Raw genomic sequence first — 25,699 nt, forward strand, 5'->3', positions numbered from 1 at the left:
CATATGTGCCCATAGTTCCACAGACAGTATATGGCAGAACCAGGAACAGAATGCAGCTTCCTAAGCCTAAATCAGCCACAGGTTCTAGCCCAAGTCCTGGTATTTCTAATTTTAATCCTTCTGTGCTAGGATACTAAGACCCTGAGATACTTTCCTGGGCACTAGCCCAGCTGGAAATATCTGCCTCCAATAGGTAAGAAGCTTACAAAATCCAACTTTCCAGGGTACCCCATCACCCACCCAGGAAAATTCCTGAACAGCAGGCTCCCTCTGCCCACCATTCTCCTTCTCACACATGCACAAAGAGAAAATTAGGTAATTACAGACACTTAGCTGAAGACAGACTTGATTATCCAACTTGCAGTCACAGATGCTTGGTTCAAGGTCCAAACACAATTGCTTCGCAGAAGCACTCTGCAGAAGCCTGGCCCATCAGCAGTTCCATTATCAACCTTCCCTTTCATAATTTATTGAATATATTATATATATATATATATATATATATATATATATATATATATATATATATATATGGAGAGGTGAAAACGTAGAGCAGTATCACAGTGTCAGAGATAAAAATGACTATAAAGTTCCCCTACGTTACAGTGGAGGAAACAGATGAGCAGACCTGCAGAGAAGCCACTTGCCCAGGATCACTGCAAACCTGGCAGAAATGGGACCAGAACCCAGGTCTCCTGTTTTCCAAGCCAGGAATTTGCAGCCACCTACAACTTGGATTTATCTGTGTCCACCCATTCACTAATGGATTGAGTGCCTACTATGTGCTCACACGTGACTTTTTTTTAATCCTCACCCGAGGACATTTTTTTCATTGCTTTTTAGAGGAAAGGAAAGAGAGAAGGGAGAGAGAGAAACATCAATCAGTTCCTCCCTGTACACGCCTGGACTGGGGATCAACCTAGGTATGTGCCCTGACTGGAAATCAAACCCCCAAACTTTTGGTTAAGGCACAACACTCCAACCGAGCCACATTGGCCAGGGCGGGAAGTGCCTTTAAAATGAGATGGGAACCTTGGGCTCATAAACAAGCCAGAGTGCCCAGCCACCCTGGTTTGTCTGGGACATAAGATAAGTCCTCTGGATGTGGAAATTTGAGTGCAAAAACTGGGAAAGTTCTAGGCAAACTGGGATTAATGAGTCCTCTAAATTAACAAGGTATAAAATGTACCTCCAAGTCAGCTAGGATTTTAAGATCTGTCAAAGCATTCCTGAGGTAAGGACACACGGGGGCTGTGCTCTCGTTTCCCAGACAAAACTGAAGCAATGGGAACTTATTGGTCTTCCCCCACACTTGACTCCAAAATCACCTTCTTTCCCCCCATGAAAATTTCTAGTCTGTGTAGGGGCATGAGGGAATTATTGGAAGTGATGGAAATGCTCTGTATCATGATAGTAAAAGATGGTTACACAACTGTTCCCATTAACCAAAACTCAGCAAAACTTAAAATGGATGAATTTTATTGTATATAAATTATACTTCAATAACGCTGGCAAAAAAAATAAACTTTTAATTCTTTCGGTGCTGAGTTCAGAGGCCAGCAATCTGATTAAACCAATTGACATTTATTAGTCCTCCCAGAGATACTCACTTTTTAAAAGGTGTTAAACAATAAAAACTGTTTTCAGTCCTGGCTGGTGTGGCTCAGTGGATTGAGTGCTGGCCTGTGAACCAAACAGTTGCCAGTTTGATTCCCAGTCAGGGCACACGCCTGGGTTGTGGGGTAGGTCCCCAATTGGAGATGTGTGAGAGGCAACCACACATTGATGTTTCTGTCCCTTTCCCCCTCCCTTCCCCTCTAAAAATAAATTTAAAAAATATGTGTATGTGTGTGTGTGTGTATATATATATGAGATTTTATTTTTAGAGGGGAAGGGAGGAAGAAAGAGAGGGAGAGAAACATGTACCCTGACTGGGAATCAAACCAACAATCCTTTGGCTCGCAGGCTAGCACTCAATCCACTGAGCCACAACAGCCAGGCCAATAAATAAAATCTTTTAAAAAACACACACAAACACAGTTTTCAGATATGGTGAAGATATTTGGTAGTAGAGGGTCTTCTCAACTCACAAATTATCTGGTGTCAATTAGTAACATTGATCAATTACTTATGATGGGTCAAACGCCACCATGAGTGTTTTACATTCTTGCTATTCAAAGTGAGGTCCACAAACCAGCAGCATCTGAATCACGTGGAAGCTTATTAGAAATACAGAATCTTGGGCCCCGACACAGACTTACCAAATCAGAAGTCTGCATTTTAACAAGCTCCCTAGATGTTTCCAACACATGTTAAAGTGTGAGAACTGGTTTAAACAATTTATCTTTTTATCCTCCCTAAAACCCTATTATGTAGCACACCTGGCAGTTATGTTTTAAGTTTTTATTAATTCGGCCATTAATGATCACCTGTCTCTTATTTACCTAGTATAGTTATAGATGCAGAGGAAAAGATGCTATCTACATAAATTTACATTTGGTCTGCACCCTGTTTTCTTCCTCTTTCATCATCTTTGAAAACTGGACAATGAATCTCCATATAATCTAAATAACTAAGAAAAGAGGAGGCAGGTACAGAATTAATGCAAATGCTGTAATGGATTCCCAGAGCAAAAGAAAAAAGCCAAAACATAAAAAAATAGAAGATACCAGACTCCTACTGCAGAAGCTGGGCCCAGATGTAACTGAAGGTTTTATTTCATGTCCCCTAATGCTCACTACAGCACTGCTCCCTCTTCTGCTCTACAGTTTTTCGCAGGCACTTCATAGATGGATCCATGGGACGGTCTCCCCACCCTCCAATCCCCCAATGGAGAAATAAAACAAATACTTCATATCATTAAAAATTTTTCAAAGAACTAAAGTACACAGTAGCTCCCTGAACCAGGAGTAACCTATACATTGTTTTTCTATGAGACAGCACAATGGTATAACCTGCTACCTCTGTAAAAATACCCCTTAGAGGCCCTTGCTGGGTAGCTCAGCTGGTTGATACATCAAGGCTGCGTGTTCAATTCCCAGTCAGGACACATACAAGAAGCAACCAATGAATGCATAAATAAGTAAAAGAACAAATTAGTCTCTCTCTCTCTCTCTCACACACACACACACACACACACACACACACACACACGTAAATTTAAAAAAAAATACCCCCTGTCCTGGCTGGTGTGGCTCAATGGATGAGTGCCGGCCTGCAAACCAAAGGTCAGCAGTTCTACTCCCAGTCGGGGCACATGCCTGGATTGCCAGCCAGGTCCCCAACTGGAGGCATGTAATAGGCAACCACACATTGATGTTTCTCTCCTCTTTTCCCCTCCCTTCCCCTCTCTCTAAAAATAAATAAAATCTTAAAAAAATAAAAAAATAAAAATAAATACCCCTTAGAGATCTGGCACCTTGGGAAATCATCCAGTCCAGGGTTGGAAGTAGTACAAGACAGACACTGGGGGCAGCAGTGATTAAGGAACAAAAGGAAAACTGATGGCATGCAAACCATCTCATTAAAAAAATAAAACTGAGGAGCTAATTACTGATTACCTGCAAATAAGAAATCCAAACAAGAAAAGTGCATGTTTATTAATAGAAACCACTATATAGTCTATAAACTTTATTAAAATTGGGATTACTTACAAACTTGTACAATAAAAATGAAAAAATATATGACATCGATATTTTTTCTTACAGAAAAGAGTAAAAATGAGAGCCATGGCAAAGAGCCATCCCTGATTATTTTGTTCCTTTCAAACATTCAAGAACATTTATTTTAAATATAAATGAAAAATCTTTAAAAAAAAAAAATTTAAAATAACACTAAGGCATTACCCATAGGCTACACCATACCCAGTACTTCCTTACCCCTCTGCTATTTCGCCATCACGGGAAATTACGGCAACTGCAGGCTGTGACAGTTCTAATACATTATGAGTTATCTATTATGTTAACATGATAAAAATGTTAACCATATCCTAGTAAAGTTCACGGATGGTGATTTCACCATTGTCAAGTTATTGTCAAGAGTGTGAAGGATATCTGGGAAACTGCACACAACAAAAAAGGGAACATTTGCATCATACAGCAGGAAGAGAATTGTTATTGAATACTTCAGCTGACAGAGAAGCATTTTATGAAGTTTAAAGCCATTATAAAATTCACTTTTTAAGCCTCTTGGTTTTTAAAGAAAGTGTACAGATCATTTTTTAAAAAGTGTGAAGAGGAAGATGACACACATAGGTTGGGGCACGGGAACCCAAAGCCCCCATTTGGGGAAGCTGTGTGCCACTCCCATCCTCACTAAAGCTGTGCGTTGACATTCATGTGAATCTTTGTTGTTTATCCCCAGCAGGTTCTGGCTCCCATCACATAAGGCACCGAACACCCTTAGAATCCAACTCCACAGTAACTGAATCCATAAGCTAATTTAGCAAGAGACAATGCTGGATCACAACTACATAGGTTTCCCTAAAAAATAGTTTCTGCTACATCAAAACAGAAGCAATAGGTTTTACGTGCATTTGCCTTGCACGATGGCTATTTTTATGTTCACTACTTGGTTCCAGTGCCTATGTAACATGAAGACATAATAGATTTGTCAAATTGCACTCTCCCTGATTCAAATCAAATTCTTGGCATTTCAATATAGGTTATTATCTCATATGTCAGACCAAAGGAATACAAGAAGGACATTTCATTTCCTTTCCTCCTACTTCAACCTTCACTACTCAATTCAGAGAAAAGTTATGAGTACACAGCTAGGAAACATTTTTATGCAGGAATCCATTTGCGCCCACCCCCCCTTTTTTTTCTGGAACAACAAAGAGAGAGGGCAATTGCATAATCCAGTCCCAAGCCTTGTACCAGGGCCTGGAGGGACTATCTGGCCTATTTGGTTCCTTTCATTCATCAAATCTCTATCATATACGCCCAGTGAAGATTAAATGAAGAAAAGAGTTAATGAAGAGAGCTGGGCCCTAGAGTGGGCTGTATTAGCACAAAATGGAACATTGGAACTATAATGGAACTATTAGCAGCAAAATCCCCTTTGTACTAGACATAAAAGTCATGAATTTGGGGGGAGAAATAAACTAGTTTTGGTGAGATAAAGTGGCTGACAGAAATTTCTTGCTAGAAGGTATCAAAGTTGCTAACTTTCCTTATTTTTGGTCATTGGTCTCATGAAAACGATCTAAGTGGGAAAGTGAAAGGGAAATGTTTAGGCCAGTCGGCTCTTATATTCCCATTAACGACAGACATGCTCTACACAACTTGGTCAGGCTGATTAGAGGCAATAGATTTCCAATGCCGATGAGTCCCTAGGCCCTAAGGCCAACTGACAGCTTGATATTTGCAGAGCAAGATGCTGACATGGCAGCAGACGTGGCTCCAATGTCCAGCTCACTCCATAGTTATCCCTTCAATAATTCTTGATGAGATCAGCCTGAGAGATGAGACTGCTGAAATTGCAAAAGCTGTAACTGCCAGAGAAAATTAAATGGGGGCTTCAAGTAGTGACTGAGCCAGCAGACTAAGTGGCCAAGAGGGAGACATGAGCAGTTTCTAAAGGTTTACTAAGTTAAGCAATCTCTGGGCACACGGAGGCTCTGAAGCATCTGGAGCAGAGCCACACAGGCAGGTAGGGAGGGCAAGGACGCACAGCACACGAGAGGCCCTGTCCTTCACTGTCTGAGAGCAGCTCTCAGGCTTCGGGACCCATTGTCATCTCCACTGTCTACAGCTCAGTCTCAACTACCAGACAGGAAGTAATAAACTGAGTTTGATGCTACTCACCCCAAACTCAAACACAGTGAAAAAAATTGGTCTTGAGATGGAAACTTTTATTTCACGAGGAATTTACTAAACATAAAAAGAAAACAAATCTTTCCCTAACTCATAATGCTCTCTCATTGAAATGAAAGACATGAGTCAGGAAAAATCATCCTGGAGGCAAGCTACCACCCTAAGTAGCACCAAAGTCTCCAGGGAATGAGACTACTTGTACAGCTGCATCACTTTTTCAAATCAACTTACGCTCAAATATCCTAGGTCTCAATTTCTATGAGGACAAAAATATATTCCAGAGGTCTCAACAGTTCTTTGTAGAGGGATAAAATCTTACCACGTACATAGCTCACAGAGGCTTTATAAAGGGTTCCCAGTATAAAGCTCCTTTACTCTGCAACTTTAACCCATAGCCAGCATCTGCACCAAAACTGCTTATTTTTCACTTTCCACTATATGTCTATTTGCTGCCAATTGAGGTAGTTTTCACTTTAGGACAGTTTAAAGCTACGGGAAACACTATTGGAAATAATCCACTGGACGCATTTTGGAAGTCAGTAATGGAGCCCAGGGTCTTTCAAAATTATCTGCTAAATGGCTGGTCTGAAGGAGTCATTAAGACTTTTAAAAAATTGTCTGTGATCATGGTAATCCAGTAAGCCTAATGCTGTGCTCTTACCATCAGTGTCTATCTTCCTAGCGAGAGTTTCAAAGGTGTGAGGATGAATATCACAAAGAAAGAACCAGCTAATGTCAGAGACTTGGAAATTGGCTCCCTCATAAATAGCATTGCTGGTTTATAAGGACAGTTTCCAATGGCAAAAGAATCTGAAACTAATGCCATTGTAATAAAAAGCAGCATGAATCTCTAGTCAGACTGGTATCACAGCCCTGGCTGATGTGGTTCAGTGGATTGAGCACCATCTGCAAGCCAAAAGCTGCCTGTTTGACTCCCAGCCAGGACACATGCCTGGGTTGTGAGCCAGGTCCCCAGTTGGGGATGTGTGAGAGGCAACTAATCAGTGTTTCTCTCCCTCTCTTCCTCCCTCCCCCCTTCTCTAAAAATAGATAAATAAAATCTTAAAAAAAAAAAAAAGGAAGAAATGGAATTGCAAATAAGTATAATAAGTTCATGGAAAAATGTGTCTAACCCAGATGGCCAAATGAGCATCCAGAGGCATGAAGATTACCTGGAGGTCTATTTCCTGCAATGCAAACTGTGGCAGCTACATAGCTACAACTTGTGTGTTGTATCATGAAACTTCATAGTTTCAGAGCTTACAAAATTAGCCAGGTTTCTTGGGGGAAGGGTACAGGTGGTAGGGAAAGACAGAAAGGAACAGAAAGAATGGGTAGACAAAGGAAGAAAAGGAAAAGGCTATAGTTTCCTGATTCCACAGCAACTCAAAGACATGTGGCTCACTGACAAGAAAAATGGAGAACCTGTAAAGACCATCTAAATTCCCTAAATAAGATCACTTCTAAATAGCAGGAATAACGCTAAAAACCAAGGGGAGGAGAATGTAAGAAATGAAACAAACTTTGAATTGTACATAATTCACAGGTATGGGAATAGATCCTTCTTGAAAATGCAAAGGGAGCTGGGAGGAATGGGAAGGGAAGAGAATACAAATTTGTTTTTTAAGATGGAATTGAAAGTTGAATATAATAAAAAGCCCAATGGACCTCTTCTACAGAAGAGCCCATAGGCATGTTCTTAAAAGCAAGCAGGACTTAGACTATCGTATGTGTGAGAACTAATTCAAAGCACAACACAACAGCTTCTGGGGTTTTGATGGATAATCCATATTAATAAATACGTAGGCCTATGGGGCTTGTCACTGGAGCATTTGCTGGTTCTAGGACATGAGTTTCCTATATTTTAAGAAATTAAAGTTATATATATTCATTTAAAAAATATGACAAATAAAAGTCTATTTTTCTCTCAAAACAAGGATTATTCTAAAGTCATTGAAATAAAACCAGAAGTGAAGGAGGATCAGATTTGTGGATTTCTCTCTGGAAGATACAGCCCAAATAACAGTTCTCATTTCTGAGTGCCAGCCACAGTGGCAGAAATGCCACAACTGAATCAACTTTCAAACAGGGGCTAGAATGCTGTCCTAGCAGTGCTCATCCAGTTTCTTTGGAAGTACAAAGGGTGAGCTGATAGCTTAACCAATAGGAAATATTCACTGCTTTATTCATTCTCATTCCACTGGGATCCCATAGAGACCACCAAGGACATTTTCAAAGGGAGACCTACTCAGGTCTCTAATTTCAGTGAGAGAATTCCTGCACTATCTCACTCTGTTTCACAGAGTTGAGAAGCAATTGCACAACACATGCAACATGGACCATCGAGGTAGCAAGCCAGTCCACATAAAAATAACTGACTACCACCTAACTCAAAAAGTTGTTCTGTGTGATAGTGGGGTAACGAGAATCTGAGTCCTCCTCCTCAGAGGATGTTTCTTCATAGATTTCATCCTGGGCAATAATGCTCCCTAATCCATACTCCTGCTCATGAACAGAAACCTCATTTGGCGTAAGGTGAAAAGAGCCTTCCACAAAGTCAGCAAATCTGGAAAAGAGAAGATAATATTCATTAGAAACTTTCTGTCCTTTCTGGTTTTATTTCAAAATAAGAATAAATTGAAACACTTGATATGCTCAAATCATATTGAGTCCATAGACAGCCTCCCTCTTCTTGCTCTGGCAGTTAAGTAGACTAAAGCAAGAAACAAGGAGAAAAGGAAAGCTGGGGTCATAAGCCAACATCCCTTGGAACTCCATCCTGCTTAATAAGCACCATTCTATTCTTTTTAGTTATGGAAGTGCCAAGGTTCCTTTAGTTATCTGTAATCCTGATAAGAAAAGATTAAGGGTCATTATACATTCATTCATGTTTATGGTCCTATAAACTTTATGACATCAGGATTCCAAATTAAAGCTTTACATACTCACTGGTAGAGTTGCTGCCAAATAAAAAGGAAAAAAAAAAATCCCACTCCCCTCCCATGCAAACAAACAAAAAAACACCATTCAAAGAGCAACGCAATACTATCAGAGGGAAATCTTTATATGGTACTAGTCTTCTCATCTCAATGCTAAAATCAAGCTAGGGTAGATGGTTCCTTGAGGAACCAAAAAATCGGCTACTATTTAACATATGATGATATTCATACCTTTCTCTTGACTACTTGTACACGAACAGGAAAATAAAGCCGCAAATACAAAATGGTTACCTAAAAGTATGATCTTTGTTAAAACTCAAGGTCACAATTATCCTGACAGATGCTTGGTGTATCTGGCCAAGAGTTTACCTCTTTGGAGACTGGATTCGAGAAACAGTCTTCCAAGCAGGGCAGCCTGGACTGTTACAATAGTTTCGAAGCTCCTCTAAAGCCTTTCGGGTCTCCACTTCTCCTTGTATCCGATACTCTTCTTCTGTCAGGAGACGAGGTGGGGCAATCTTTTCTGTTGCCTTATACATCTTTCTGTGCTCACCAAAATAACACCATGAATCATTAACCAGTAATCTACATGCACCCTCAGCTCTAGCTCCCTTTAGTGGACCAAGCATACAGCAGAAAGTCTGAACTTTTAAGAGTCATCGCTCCCACCTTTCTTCCACAGATATCTTCAGTTATAATGTACTTTTGACATGTCAGACTATGAGTGATGAGACAGAATCAATATTATTCATGAATATAAATAAATTCACATATTTTCCAATAAATGATAAAGTATTTATTTTCCAAAAACTGGGAAAATAACCAAAACATGATGGTATAAGATTGTGGCTTATGAACTTGGTTCCCCAAACTGGAGGTATCACCTTGACTATCTGTACTAAAACAACCATTGACAGCCTCAGATCATTCACTATGCAAGGTAATAACATGCTATGGATTACATTTATGTTAAGACTAGGACTCCCAGAGCAATGTGAGAGCCAATGTGAAATAATCTGAAACCAGGTGACCTGAGGCATTTGATACAAAATACCCTTTGCACCACCTAGTGGTAATAGGAACACATCACACCTTACAGGATGCTTTTATTTTATATAAAATGACTAGAATAAAATTATAAAAATGCCTATAAAGAGTCTAAAGAAAGAGACTGAGGGAAGATAAAAGCAGAAACAATAATACAGTAAATTTTCATTAGAGAACAGGCTCTGAGGTCAACACCTCTGTATCTTTTTGCTGCAACTGCATCACACATTGCACATTTCAATAGTTACATTGCCTTTCAGTCACCTGTAGGTGATGTACAGCCACCGAAGAGGATACTCCAGGTTCTTGGTACACAGTGCAATGATGACAATGGCAAGGGCAATATGTGGGATCTGGATACCAGAGTACATGAAACACAGGCCCATCAACTGCAAGGTCCAGGTCAGCAGGTTGATACTTCGTTCATTCTCCAAGGGCCCATACTTGTAACAGACTGCAAAACTCATGAATCCAACTGTGAGGACATAGCCTATGAGAATAATTATTAGAAGACATTCTTTTTCATCTATAATTAGTAAAATAATTTGTGTAGGGAGCAGCAGTAAATTCACTATATAGCACCAACTGAACCAGGAAAATGGACAAGATCTTTACTCAATTGTTCATACATTTTTCATTACTCAGATATATTTCTCTTTAAGCTTTTATCCTTTCTTTTGTTCCAAATTTACTTGGTTCAAATGGAGCACTGCTACAGATTGAACAATCCTAGAAGAGTCTGTTTAAAAAACCCAATATACGGAAATCCAGGTTAATTCTCTCTCAAAATGTTACCGAGAAAGCAGGGGCTCGTTCACATGACACCTTGGTGTATGACCCGACAATCAGTGTTGAGAAAAACAGGTCTTTATTTACAATATTCCAACCTTGGAGGGGCTGGAAGCACTTCTGCTTGGAGCCCTGTTCTCCCACGAGATCTAGCACTTCCCTTGCTCCCCAAAAGGCTATAAACCAAAACCATGCCCAGAAGTTCCTCATCCCTTATCTGTCAGCTCTCTCCTTCAGGATCTGGGGTACATGTCATCAGCCTCCATATAAGAGTCCAGGAAAACATGTGCCATGTTACACCGGATCATGGTGAAGTCCAGGAAAGGCACAAGTCCTAAGAGAGTGTCCTTTCTGCATGTCCCGAGTTCCAAGGGTCTAGATAGAGTCCGGATCTGCAAGACAGAGTTCCTGGCAGCTTCAGAGTCAGCTGGAGCGGGCATGGTCAAAGCAGCAGCGTGCCTGCTTTCTCACTAGCCCAGACCACATGGCCGGATCCTGACTCCAAACTGCAGAGCTGCGTCTTCTCACAAGGCTGCTGCAACCTGCTACTCCATTATGTTCCTCTAACATGCTCCTTCTATCGTGCTGCTTCTCATGGCAGACAGTGGGGCCCTTCTTCATCCTTTCAATCAGCATGACCCTCTTCCTGATGGCTGACCACTTTCCTTATGGCTCCCTTCTTCAGGAAAGGCTAGGCTATCTCCTTGTCATTGATATGCAAAGTACCTGAAACAGTACCATCGGCCCAGCCCTAGCTACCAGCCTGCCATAGATATGCAAAGTATCTTAAAAGCTGTTATTATTTCCTTCCCCCATCCCTAAAACCATGGGCTGTGGGGAATTTGGGAATGGCCGCTCTGTTACTAAAGGATAGATTAAGGGTTATTATCTGTACAAAGGATTCTTGTTTTATAGATCAGATTCACCACAGTTATTTCTTAATGTAATTGTATTTAAAATACTTATAAGTCCGTTTGTAGTTTTTCAGAAAGATGTCCATTGTGTGAAGAAAGGTGTACTCACAGTGTTCTACTGAGCAGAATCATTTTAATTTAAGAGAACTTAACAACTGTAGAGGGGTTAGAAATAAGTGCAGAACTATGATTCATAAAAGTTAATAAAATGGCATGGACTATTAAACTCTTAAAATTTAATTTCATTATCAAAATAACTAAAGTAGCCTAGAAATATATAAAAAGGAATGCAAAACTGACAACACTTACTTAAGAGATACTGCCAGTAACACCTCCAGATCTCTTGTAAATTTTTAAAAACTAGTTGAATGAGGTACAGCGAAAAGGACCAGCCTCCCACCAGGATGATGTAAATGGGACTTTTCTAAGACAGAGTAGAAGTGAAAGCAGAAAGTTACAAAAGGCTTTACATACATAAAAGCAAAATGGAGTTAAGGCTAAAACAAAAAACAAAAAAACTGGCTAAAAACACATTTCTTACAAAGATTTCCTTTATATTTAAAATGGTACAGTATGCAAAGAACACTGGGAAAATGAGATGCTAAATAACTTAAAAACCTAACTATGTAATTAGCAAACAGGAAAGAGATGTTAATCCCCACTGAGCAAAGTGTTTTAAATAAAAAAGGAGAGTCTGTTTGTAATCAGGTTCCAAGTTTCATCATGGAAAGTACCTTTCTGAATCAAGGAAAGAGTAGGACACTGACCTAGCCACCAATGCAAATTTTCAGTGCTCTAAGATTATCTAAGAAAACCCATCCTTCAACTATCCAAGTTCATCTTAACCACATGAGAATTCTGCTACTTACCTTGGGCATAAACTTGGACAGTATGAATATGATGATGAGCAGAGAGGCCACAATTCCCACACTCATCCCAGTGGAATAGTAGAAGATTTGGCTTCTGCAGAGAAAATATATTACATGACTAAGTGTGTATTATTCATACATGGCATTGTTCCAACTAGCCCAGCCAAAAGATAGAAAAAAGGTACAAGATTAAAGCAGGTATTTGCCCAAAACTTGAGGTCAGAAAACTTAAGAGACTGGACCAATGTAGTTGCTGCCAGATTATGAGGATTCGTATCAATGAGGTCCCCTCAAGTATATCCCAATAATAAACCTCTGCTTAGTCTCCCACTCCCATCCCAGCATCTCTCCCAATCCAAATTTTAATAAGTATCTTTCTTCTAAGGAACTGTACAGCTTCTCTGGGGAGAAGAAAGGGACAAATATATTACCCTTATGGAGGCTAGAAACTGGAACTGAGCTGATTACCCTGAAGGATAAACCAAACACAGGGCCTAGAACAGAGAGCTCCTTACTCCTATTCCAGGCTCTTTTTATCAGTCATTCCTCCTTTGGTGAGTTTCTGTCAGGATTCCCAAAAGAAGGAACAATTCCACCAATCTCACTCCAGCCCAACTTCAAACTGCAACTATTAATCTTTCATTCACTATTCCACAAGTATTTTTTTTACTTGTTGATTCTACCCTTGTTCAATATTTGTTTTAGTTATCTAAATGTTTTCTTTATATTTGTACATGTCAGTTTCATCTGGTTTAGCTAGAAGGTTCCTAAAGGCAGGAAATGAGTAAGTGGTTAACGTTTGTTTCTTCAACTCTAAATGGGCATGAAACTTATCAACACATAGCTCAGTAAAAATAAGGGCTCAGCCCTGGCAGGTAGCACAGTTGGTTAGAGCATCATCTCAATAAATCAAGGTTGCAAGTTTGATCCCCAGTCAAGGCACATACAAGAAGCAACCAATGAATGCGTGAGTGAGACAACAAACTCATTTTTTCTTCTCGCTCCCTATCTTCCTTTCTCTAAAATCAGTAAATAAAAATTAAGAAATAATAAGAAAGGCTTAACACATTATTTCTAATGGTGGAAAGAGTGGTTGATGTATTGGCTAAATCTCATCATAAGATGGGTCAATCTAATAGGGGGATTTCATTATTGCCAATCTCATTCAATACAATAAAAATCATAATACATATTATTTTAAAAAATTATCCAAGCAGGCAATGGCCTTGCCATAAAGGTCCTGGAAAAGGAACGGCAGCACTTGAAGTTTTTATGATAAAAAGCAGGTAGGATGGGTCTGAGCCTCATCATTCTGCACTCTAGTCTTTGAACTTACCTGCTCAGCAAGTCTCCACAAAAAAATAACGTAAGTCCAAGGAGGAAAACGAGAAAGAGTTTGGGGTCAAATCCTGAAATAAAGAGAGACTTCTGATTAATAGGGGAACCAAACAGTGTAAGGCATTATAGTAGTTCCCCTCATCTGTAGGGTTTATGTTCCAAGACCCCCAGTGGATGCTTGAAACCGTGGATGGTACTGAACCCTACATATACTGTATTTTCTTATACATACACACCTATGATAAAGTTTAATTTATAAAATAGGCATAGTAAGGGATTAATAACAATAACTAATAATCCAATAGCATAATTATAACAACAGACTGTAATAAAAGTTATGTGAACATGGTCATTCATTTCAGGTATCCCTGGCTAAAGTCTTTATATAGGTTCAATATTCTCTGGCACCACACTGCCCTCAATAGAAACGTTTTCTGTTCAGGTCTTCCACCCACAAGTTTCATGCTTTTTTCATCTTAACTAAGTACTTTTCATGCTCTGTGGCTGTAACTTCTGCAGTTTGAGGTGTGACAGCAAAACTAGAGGGGAATTCTTTTTCCTTCTTAACAATTTCATGGATAGAAGATTCGTTCTCACTATTTATCTCAGCAACCTCAGCATACAATTTTTTTCCTTATTAAGTCAACAACTTTCACCTTTTCACTTAAAGGAAACACTTTACAGCTTCTCTTTGGCGAATCCAAATTGTCAACATCACTATTCTTGTGCTTTGGGGCCATTAAGTAAACTAAGGGTTACTTGAAGGCAAGCACTGCAACACAGGGACAGTCAGCTGTGACAATCAATCTGATAACCCAGACAGCTACTAAGTAACCAACAGAAGGGGAGAGAATATAGCGTGGGTACACTGGACAAAGGGATGACTTGTGTCAGGTGGGATGGTGCGAGATTTTATCATGCTACCCACAACAGCGCACAACTTAAAACTTATTAATTGTTTATTGAATGTTTTATTTCTGAAGTTTCCCATTTAATATTTTCAACTGAGGTTGACCACAAGTAACTGAAACCACAGAAAGTGAAACCATGGATAAGGGGGAATTACTGTATAGAATAAATGGCAATGTTGCCATTACTGGTCAACTAATAAAATAAATGCAAACAGTCCACCAAAACAGCATTATAAATTCGACACAAAGCCTGGGCACCCTTCCAAAGAAAAGGTGTAATTAGGTCTCTGTCTAACCTGAACTTTCCTGGAGATCTTATTTTTAAATTGGCTACCAAGGCTAAAAGAAACCAAGCTTTGCTTTGGACAGAAGCAGGCATAGTGCCATCAGTACTTCATGCAATCGCCCACAAGGGGTCTCTACCCCTCTGGCTTTCAAGCTTTAAGTCATTCAGAAAGGGATTTAACAGATTTGCCTAGACCTTTGGGTCAGAGCCCTCTGTTGTTCTCTAACTGGCTGTTTTTCTTGCCCAACACCACCATTTACTTCCCTTTGCTACACAACCACTGTGTTGTAAAAATCTGCACTCAAACACATCTCAGCCCAAGCAGAGGCCCCTTCATGGCCTAACAGACACTCCCACAGCTTTCACATGCAAGAGCTCTGAGTCTAGGGGAGGTCCACACATGGAACAGGACCAAGAAGGATCAGTAGAGGTAAAAGGAATATAAAGACAGGCTAATCCTATAGACCAAAGAACTGTGGAACTCTAGGACACTTAGGAGGGCACAAACTATTTTGTCGCAAAACCCAGGGACGTTTCTACTACTCACAATCCAGGACCCTGGGTGGTAACCAAGGAGATACCAAGTCATGGAGTATTCAAGAAGATAATGATCTGCCCCCTCTGTGAAACTTTCTCAGACATTCAAAGAAGGGAAAACTAAACTTCTCCCAATTCCACTGAATAAACCTTAAACTGCAGTTCACATTTATCATTCCACAAGTACTTTTTACTTGTGAAGTATTAATATTCAGTTCTGCCTTTCTTCAGCTTTTATTGTTGAACCATTCATGTCTTCCTATGTAGACCTGTACATTTCAGGACGGCTATCTTGGTCTAGGAGTGCCCAGAGGGTGGGAATACATCCTTCTTACACTGAAGAATACTAGGAATATTAGGTCAGAGACACTGGATGTATTAGGAATGCATGTCTTCACAATTCTAGGTAAAGAGGCAGTAAGAATGATCTAAGGTGAGGTCTTGATTCTAGGCCTAAAGGGTTTTATGTGGGGTAGAGTCTCTCTAAACTGTTTGGAGCAGTGGTGAACTCAGGTTATAATCAGAACCAAAAGGGAACTACCTCGGGCCAATTTCTTTGTCTCACTAATTATACCCTCCAAAGTTCAGTCCCTTCTCACCATAGAATCCATCAGAAAAACACAGGTAAGACTTACTGCGGGTCACAGTGACACTGTACTCGGTGTCTTGCTCTATAATCTCAACTCTGAGGCAGGTTTTTGTGCTGTACAGACCCACGTTAACATAGGTGTCATTCAATTTTTCTTTTAAAAAGGAGGAAAAAAAGTTCCAGATACTAAACTGCTCTAGCTCCTTCAGTTTCTCCTCATTCTCCACCTGGGTGACTCGTACCAGTTTGGAACTATTTATCCGGATCTGTAAGATAAATAATATCAAGGTGAGTTTCTCACAAACACAATGAAAAACAAACAAACAAACTTTATAGAGTAAATACCTAAATCAGAAATGGCACTAGTTATCTACAGGCTTATGAGAAAAATAAGAGATGCAGCAGCCAAAACACCACATGGTACAGAGAGGCAGCTGTTAGAATGTCTTGTTGTTAATATGATCTGAATCTACCATTAGGCCAGAACATAGGGAGAAAAAAAAAAAAAAAAAGACTTCCATAATACAGCTACTTATGAGAGATCATACAAAGGAAGGGTCTAGAATATTAAGAAAACTGCCAGACAAAAACAGCCCCCAAAATGGTTCCCATAATGATAGGCTGAGAAGTTTAATCCTTTGTCACAAATCACTGATTATAGCAAATGGTTATAATTTGCCCCAGATAGAATATGATCTTTATATCAGACAAAAAAAAAAAAAAGAGAATTAAAAACAAAAAAACACCCCACAAGCCTGCCCTTATGTTTTTGATATGAACAACAAATGCCCTCATCAGTAACTATGCTTATAGCAGTAGCAACATTTTCCAAAGGACTCATTTTGTTCAATCTTTATTACAGCCAGACACTCTTGCTTTATCAGCCAGTTTAATGGTGTTATGAAATAAATGAGACCAAAGTCATTTTATCAAGAGGAAACTTCAGTTCAGAAGGTTTATGAAACATCTTGTGTAGAATCAAAACAGGAGCAGCAAGACAAAAGAGCTTACATCCTGACAGGCACACAAGTTTCCAGGCCAAAGAAGGCATAAGGACTTTAAAAAGAGAGGGGTGTGTATATAAAAGGAGAGAGGGCAAGAGAAAGAAAGAGTTTCTTCTGGAAAAGGAGGAAGTTAATTTACCTCAGGGTCAAGTATTGTAAGCTACTTAAATGAGCAGGGAGGAACACAAAGTATGCATAAATGCTTATTGATGAAAACACAATTCAGGATAATCTCAGCTCTACCAAGGTTAATAATACTTTTTAAAAAATTTGTGTGAGAAAAAGAGTGTCAAAGTACTGCTAATACAGAAAGACATTCACAGAAGCTGCCCCTGCCATGGGTCCAAATTATTACCTGTATCCGTGTCCATATATCATGCCACCTTGGGACAAGCACATTTTCATAACAGAATTGTTGCCCAGTAGTCTTATTATAAATTCGGGATTCCTGAAGCATGGCCACTTCTACATCAATTTTAGCAAAGAAAGGAAATAAGAATTAAATATAAACAGAACAGGCTAATAAATAGAACTCATTTTATAAAAAAGATTTAAACTGATCTCTTTCTTAAAGTTGGGGTTAAGATGTCAGTGACTGAGAAACAAGAAGATAACTGAGATGGGAGAAGAAATAAGGCAGTCTTATTTCTGTCAAATTATTTAAATATTACAAATAGTCATTAACACAGAAAAAGCAGTAATAAAAGCTACTATTAAGGGTTTATTCAGACAGTATGCTGTCTCATTTAACCCTCCCAACAATGTTACGAGGTAGGCACTCTCATAATCCCTATTTCACAAATGAGAAAACATTTATGAAGGATGAATTTGCCCAAAGTCACACTATTAAATAGCTTAACTATTTAGTAGATTCACAGCCAGGTCCTGTTTCCCTTAAAAAGGCACAGCTAAAGTAACCCCACCTGGTGATTTTTCTCTATCCCTTTCCTGATTAGGATGAACAGAACTGGCATCGGTTTATGTGTATGTATGGTACTTAAAGCAGATACTAAAATATTGCAAAGTTGCTTTTTTCCTGTTTTGTTTCATTTCAAGTTTTAAGAACAGCCATTCGATTTTACCAAAACAGAACATTCTTCCCCTCAGTTTTGTATTCAATCTCAACTAATTTAACGTTTAAGCGACCACTCCCTTTTCATCTTCCTACTCAAATTGTGCAAGCTACCTTCTTTACCACAAAACATTTAAATAACTTCTTCCTTGAGTTCTATATCGTATTTAGCAATTTATTAAGTGCTACTTTAAGTGGAAATTTAGTTATGTCCCTGGGTCTTAGAATGAAACAGGGTAATTCAAATAAACTAAAAACAAACACACCAAAACCCACAAAAACACAAAAACCTCAACAAAACCTTCGAAAGACAGTTACACACACAAAAAAAGGCAACGATGACTACCAATCCAAAACTGTTTTAAGGTAAAGCTAAGACTAATTTTGAAGTTAAACGCAATCTTAAACCTAAATATAAGAGCAAAAACTATAAAACTGCTTAGAAAATAACACAGGTTTAAATCTTTGTGACCTTGGATTAAGCAGTGGTTTCTTAGATATGACAACATAGCACAGTAACCAAACAGTATGTAAATAAATAAATCAGACTTCATAAAAACGTAAAAGTTTTGTGTTTCAAAGGACACTATCAAGATGGCGAAAAGATAATCCACAAAATGGGACAAAATATTTACACATCTGTCCAGAAGCTATCCAGCCACATAATATGAAAAATATAGAGACATTTATTGAAGAAGATACAAGATACACTGTACATAGGATGACACTTTCAAAGTCCCCTTGGGACGTCACACAGTTCTCCCAATCTCCATCAAATGCTCTGTTGTATTTTCGGGAATCTTATCACCGGTCTGAAATCCCTTCCCTTTCAAAGGGGATTTTAGTTTGGGAAAAGCCAGAAGTCACGGAGTGCGAAATCTGGGCTGTTAGGGAGCTGAGCGACCTGGGTGCTTTGATGTTTTGCTAAAACATCCTGCACAAGATGCATGCATGAGTGGACGTGTGGTCATGATGAAGCTGCCAATCACCAGTTGCCCATAGCTGCAGCCTTCTGAATCACCTAAATAGTTTCCTTGGAAGAATGTTCAAGCTTAATACAAAATTTGATGCAGATTTGTTGCTGTATTCGCTCAGTCATTTTGAATGCGATGGCCACAGTGCACATGCTCAGCGACATCTACTGCCCCCAATGATTAATATAGTGAAGTCGTCATTGTTCATGCATGCGCATTCCAGTCCATTCTCCTTGGCTGCCAGGTCACACTGATGTTGGGCAAACAGTTCTCTTATATTAACAATGGCTAGACTTTTTCTGGACAGACCTCATATATTTGATAAGGGTGTAGTACCTAGAATACATAACAAACTACTACAACTCAACAATAAAAAGAGAAATAGCCAATTTTTTTTAATGGGAAAAGGACTTACATAGACATTTCTCCAAAGAAGATGTACAATGGTGAGAATGTGGAGAAAAGAGAACACTTTTGCACTGCTGGTGATAATGCAGACTGATGGAAAACGGTATAGAGTTTCCTTAAAAATTTTTATATGGATCTGCCTTATGACCCAGCAATTCCACTTCTGGGGATTTATCCTAAGAAACCCAAAACATTAATTGGAAACAATATATGCATCCCTATGTTCACTGCAGCATTATTTACAATAACTAAGTTATGGAAGCATCCCAAGTGTCCATCAATAGACAAGTGGATAAAAAAGCTGCAGTACATATAACACATACAATGGAATATTACTTGGCAATAAAAAAGAATGAAATCTTATCATTTGTGACAGCATGAGTAGACCCAGAGAGTATTATGTTCAGTGAAACAAGTCAGTAAGACAAAGACAAATGCCAAATGATTTCACTTATATGTGGAATCTAAAGCATAAGAAATACAGTCAATAATATTGCGATAACTATGTATGGGGCCAGTTGAAGTACTGGAAATATAGAGAACATTATCTAAACATGATTGTCTAACCACTAAGCTGAACAGTGGAAACCAACACAAAATAAAATTGAAAGGAGAAAAAAAAAAGAAGATATATAAATAGCCAATAAGCACATGAAAAGAAGATCAACATCATTAGTCATTAGGAAAATACAAATCAAAACTATTACTTCACAGTCACTATGATGACTATAATCAAAATGAGGACATAACAAGTGTTAGTGAGATGTGGAGAAACTGGAACCCTCAGACATTGCTAGCAAGGATGTAAAATGCTGCAGTTTCTTTGAAAAACAGTTTGGCAGTTCCTCAAAAAGTTAAACACAGAGTTAATATATGACCCAGCAATTCCACTTCTATGTATATACCCAAGAGAACTGAAAACATACAATGTTCACACAAAAACTTATATTTTACACAAAAATGTTCATAGCAGTAATATCCATAACAAAAACGTAGAAACCACCCAAATGTCCATTCAACTAATGAATAAATAAACAAAATGTGGTATATGCACACGATGGAATATTATTTGGCCATAAAAAGCACTGGCCAGGTGGCTCTGTTGGTTCAAGCACCATCCCATGCACCAAAAGGTTGAGGGTTCGATCCCCAGTCAGGGCATGAATGGGAGAAAACTGATCCATGTCACATCTATGCCTCTCTCTCTGTCTCCTTTTCTCTCTCCCTCCCTTCCTCTCTCTCTAAAATCAATAAACATATCCTTAGGTGAGGATTAAAAAAAAAAGTACTGATATATACTACGTTATAAATGAACCTTGAAAACATAATGAAAGAATCCAGACCAACAATCAATTATATTGAATGATTCCATTTATACAAAATGTCTAGAATAGGCAAATCCACAGAGACAGGAAGTAGATTAGTAGTTGCCAGGGTCTGGGAAGAAAGGGGAATGAAAAGGGATTGCTTAAGGTGTATGGGGTCTCATTTGAGATGGGTGAAAATATTCTAGAATTAGTCAGTGGTGATGGTTGCACAACTTTGTGAATATACCATACTAAAAACCACTGAAAGGGTGGATTTTATGGCATGCAAATTATAGCTCACCTTTTTTTTTTTTTAATCAGTCTTGATATTGTAGGGGAGGAAAAAGTTTTCCTAGACTCTCTTAGGGTCTTTGGCTGGGTCTGAAAATTAAACTAACAAAGACAGAAAAATATACAAATTTATTTAATGTTTACATGACACAATAGCCTTCAAAAGGACATGAGGACCTAAAGAAATCGTGAAATCAATGTACTTTTATGCTGGGTTTGATGAAGAGGGGACAACCCTAGAGGAACATGACAGGTTATGGAGTATAAAGTAAATGTGGTCAACTAGGAGAGACTAAGCAAGGCCTGTTTGTTAGTATTCTTCTTAGTGCCCATTTGTCTTCGAAGATAACGATGCTTCTTTCCTTCAGGTATAGGGAGGGCATCTCTCGCATGAATTTTATGGCCTGTTTCAGGAAAAAAGGGCAAAGTAGGAGAAGTCTGAATGACCTTCCTGCTTCTGTTGTTTTCTCAAATTCCATCAGTTTAAAATACTCAATATGTCAAGGTACTATATTTTAGGATAGCATGTCCTGCACCCCTATCTATCAATTTCTTAATCCAATACTAACTTGGATTTCCTCCAGGCCTATCCTTTATAAAACCTTTTCAAAGTCCTGCTGACATTTGTCTTAACAAATTTACTAAAAAAATATTCACTCACAAATATGGATCAAGAGTTTATTTTCTTCTGGAGACTGTAAGAGTGCATGGTTATATATGAAGCTTAAAATTACTGTAGTTACAACTTTTTGGGGGGAAAAAAGCCACAAGATTCACACTTATTGGCCCCATCTTTCCCACAGTACCAGTAATATAATACCACACCTGTTTAAGCCCAGTATTATTTTCAAGAGGGTAATAAGATACAAATACTGTGTCAATAACACAGGCTATTTGAAATACTTAATACCAAAAAGAGGCAAAGGTGTTTTTAAACTAACTCTAAAATTTTCCAATGTCACTTCCTAAAGAAATAAAACTATTTTATAAAATCAACATGTTTTAAAATCTAGTTCTTCCTTTTGCCAAGTTCCACACCATTTAAGGGAAAGAACTGTAAATAAACCAAACAAATAAACAAACCTAAGAGCACCCCTCCTATACAAATCAGCACCTTAGCCAGCTACATCTTTAGAAATTCGTTGAGAGGTAAAATATACCCATTCAGCTTGAAAGGATAATCTGTGGAAACAATCACCACTCCAGCTATAGCTTAAATTGTTAGAAATACAGAACTAAACCAAATGATCTTAAACATATACAAGTTGTCGAAATGTTCATGTTAGAACCTTGTGCTTCTCATAGCAAAGGACATACACCACCTTTCTTTTCCTTCCAAAAATGGGTTAGTCAGCATGTTAAAAAGTAGAATGAATTAAATATTCAGGAAAACCCTTTCTGAGTCCAAAGATCCACTTCTCAGGAAAAAAAAAAAGCCTTCTTGGAATTTAGTGAATCATAACTTATTTTATTTACCCATAAAGCAGCTGTTCAAAGTTTAATAACTTCATATTTACTTTGATCATTACAAACTTAATCTTCAATCGACAATGCTGATTAACTGACATCTATAGGTAGAAGGTAATGAAAATGATTCATAGTATGTGAGGACCAGAACGAACCCTAAAATGTTATGAAAAACAATTTCTAATTCTTATCCTCTATTAATTTCTGTAAGGAGGTTATCCAATTCATACTAAAAAGCCTCCTTAAAAACTAGCATCTTAAGTCAATGGGCTTTAGCAAAAGATTATTCAATGGGATGCTGGGACAACTGACTGGTTATTTGGAAATTAAAAACTACCTAGATCCTCACTTCACACCAAATGCTAACGTTAATAATAAATTAAAAAGTAAAATGAAAAAAAAATTAAGTTGTATCACACACACACAAAAAGTAGTACCAATTCAATTCTGAAGGGCTCGTTAAGCATTAAATGGAACTAAATCTAAATAATAAAATCAAGTGACCACATAAAAATATATATGTTCTACTTAAAAATGGGGGCAAGTAAATTAAAATTCTGCAATAAACAAATAGACTGTAAATATATATATCCTTAATATATAAAGTAATTTATACAAATTAATTTTAGAAGTCCACAAAAATCCCAATAAATAGAAATCACAGTAAATAGGCCAAAAATACAGGACAGAACCACACTCCAAAAATTTCAAAAATCAAAACAGAAAATTAAATAGCTAATAAACAGTCAAGTAAGGCTCCCTCACAAATAGTTCAAGAAATGCAAAGTACATTAAGACACCACTTTCGATCCATCAAATTAACAAAGGTGTTGCAGTCTAGAATATCCAATGCTGTCAATGGTTATATGCAAATATCACCCGCACACCTTTTCAGGAAAGTATTTTAGCAAGATGTTTCAAAGGTCTTAAATATATTTTAGCTATTGATCTAGTTAATCCATTTCTGAGAAATCTATCCTTAAGAAAAATCCAAATGCAACATAAGTTATACACAAAGTGCTATATACAATTAGAAACTAGAAACACCACAAATATCCAACCAACAGTAGAAGCACGACAAATATGCAACCAAATGTTTAATTCAGAAATGTTAAACAAATGATCTGTCCATGGAAATAAAAATTAAAAATAACATTTATGAAGAATTTTAAATGACATAGGAAAATGCTTGTGCTACAAAATCAAATGAGAAAACGACCTCTGGTAATAACTGGTGGTCTCTATGGAAGAGAATTTAACTGCTGACCAGAATATGAATGTATTATCAATGTAAATTTTTTAAAATTAAAAACACGTGGAAAAATACAAGAAATTGTGCTAAAACAGACTGCCTCTGAATGGAACAGTGAAGATATTTTGTTTTTTTTTAAACTTAATTGTACTTGCTAAGTAGTATAAAATAAATTCATATTATTTTTGTACTGAAATTTTTCTAAAACTTCCAGTGAGAAAGAACTCTCTGACTTTTGAAGTACTCCATTCTGTCTTTAGGTACTTTCTGACTTTTAGAAAGGGCCTCTTCATATGATTGTCACTTTGTAGATTCCACCCACGGTGATCTATCAGGCCACACAGAACAAGTATCTTCCCTCAAGTTTATCCTCCTCTAAGCAGATATCCCTGTTCCTCTCCTCACTAACGAAACTTGAGACTGCTGATTGAGCTCTATCTAACATTTTTTATGTTTTCTCTTTCATCTCCACAATCCACAACCACATTTTCGAGATTAACCATCTGACCCAAATTCATTCAGGTCACAAATAGCCCTTCAAATAAATGTTACTCTGCGCCTTGCCTCTAGAAAAGTACCTTCCTGGATATCTACCTCCCTCTCCCTTTAAATAAAAATAAAAAATAAAAAGTTTCAGAAAGATGCTGCACTTTGGAACTAGATCTATGGATCCTGAGAAAATCTTAAAGCACAGTATGTGTTTACAAGATACAATTATTCTTAACCCCATGAGTTTCAACTCCCTTCAGTGGAAGTTTGGAAACCTCACTTATTTTTCTGTTGTGCATTTAACAAGGGGAGTAGATCGAAATTCTTACAAACACTCTAGGTTTTCTGGATTAGAGTAGAAAAGGAAAAGTTTAAAACCAGTCCAAAGCCAATAATCCAGTAGTATCAAATTTAATTTCCAAAAGAAACCTACTCGATGATGAATGGCGCTTGCATCTTTTGTTGTTGTTGTTGATATAGGAATTTAAGGGCTCCAGGTCTGTTCTAAAGCGCCGGTAGGGGCCAGAATCTTACAAGGGCAGAAGACATTAATTAGAGATTACTGCATTTCAGCTACCCATGTGCCCCGAGCCCTGAAATGCAGACACTCATAGGCCGTTGCTAATTTGCCCAGAAGGATCCTGGGGTCTCCTTCGAGGACGGTGAGGCGCGGCGCAGCCCCCTGTACCGAGTCCAGGCCTCCCTTCCTGTCTCCGCCAAAGGCTCCAGGCCCCTCCCCACTCTGGGCAGCTCCACTCCGCAGTCCCAGGCCCTGATCCCTCAATGCCGACGCCCATTCGCAAACTACTAAGCTTCTTCATCCCCGCATACCCGCGCCACTCCACTGAGTGGCCGCGCGCGGGAATGCTCCCCACTTTTAAAAATGTAACCCCCTCGGCACCCGCCCCTTTGGTAGATGCTGCCCGGGCAGTACCTGAGCCACAGACCAAGCAGCCAGAGAGAACTAGGAGAAGCGCCAGTACCCCACCGGACCCGGAGCCCCAGGTCCAGGGCCCGGAACCAACTGCAGGAGAGACCGCCACTTTTATTCCTCCCGCCATAGTCGCCTCACGCCACCGCCTCCTCACGTGTCTCTTCCCCAACAACTAATCCCGAACAGGCAGAGCCAGCAGCCTATCCGCTACAAGTCCCGCCCCATAACAACCAATTGGATGGGCGGAGCTTCAAACGTAGTCCTCCTACGGACCCTATTATCCCGCCTCTTAGCAACTGATGCGAGAGGGCGGGAGCAGCAGCTTCAGCCTATTACAAAACGGTTTTCGTCTTAGAGATGGCGACAGGAAGATTCCACCCCTTAACAACAAGCTTCCGTCTCCAGTTTATTTACAACTGGTGCGATTGATGGTGAGTTCAGCCAGTAGAAAATCAGAATAGGCGAG

At 38.7% G+C, this 25,699-nt stretch overlaps 1 protein-coding gene across 2 annotated transcripts; it reads right to left on the reverse strand.

Annotated features, from left to right (window-relative positions):
* Positions 1-3,615: 3,615 nt before the first annotated feature.
* Positions 3,616-25,374, reverse strand: NEMP1 (nuclear envelope integral membrane protein 1). 2 transcript variants are annotated; one of them, XM_090273440.1, is made up of 9 exons: positions 25,236-25,374; positions 17,395-17,521; positions 16,082-16,301; positions 13,711-13,783; positions 12,375-12,468; positions 11,815-11,929; positions 10,067-10,292; positions 9,125-9,298; positions 3,616-8,382 (listed from the first exon to the last, which is right to left on the reverse strand). In XM_090273440.1, the coding sequence occupies exons 1-9, from the start codon at positions 25,358-25,360 to the stop codon at positions 8,202-8,204; spliced, it is 1,335 nt and encodes a 444-aa protein (XP_090129566.1). In that variant the 5' UTR covers positions 25,361-25,374; the 3' UTR covers positions 3,616-8,201. The 2 variants fall into 2 exon arrangements, with proteins under 2 accessions (XP_090129566.1, XP_090129565.1); XM_090273439.1 differs by lacking the exon at positions 25,236-25,374 and having other exon boundaries at positions 17,395-17,514.
* Positions 25,375-25,699: the final 325 nt, after the last annotated feature.

Source organism: Furipterus horrens, unplaced genomic scaffold, assembly GCF_987537825.1.
Source record: "Furipterus horrens unplaced genomic scaffold, mFurHor1.1.pri manual_scaffold_4, whole genome shotgun sequence".
Classification (NCBI taxonomy): Eukaryota; Metazoa; Chordata; class Mammalia; order Chiroptera; family Furipteridae; genus Furipterus; species Furipterus horrens.

Bases quoted from the DNA above. Each gene is read 5' to 3' on its own strand.
- NEMP1 (XM_090273440.1), bottom strand. From the start codon at position 25,360: ATGGCGGGAGGAATAAAAGTGGCGGTCTCTCCTGCAGTTGGTTCCGGG. The intron at 16,302-17,394 runs GTAATAATTTGG...TTTATCTTACAG, and splicing joins ATATATGGACACGGATACAG to ATCCGGATAAATAGTTCCAA. The intron at 10,293-11,814 runs GTAAGTGTTGTC...TTATTCTCATAG, and splicing joins TTACTGGCAGTATCTCTTAA to GCTATGTCCTCACAGTTGGA.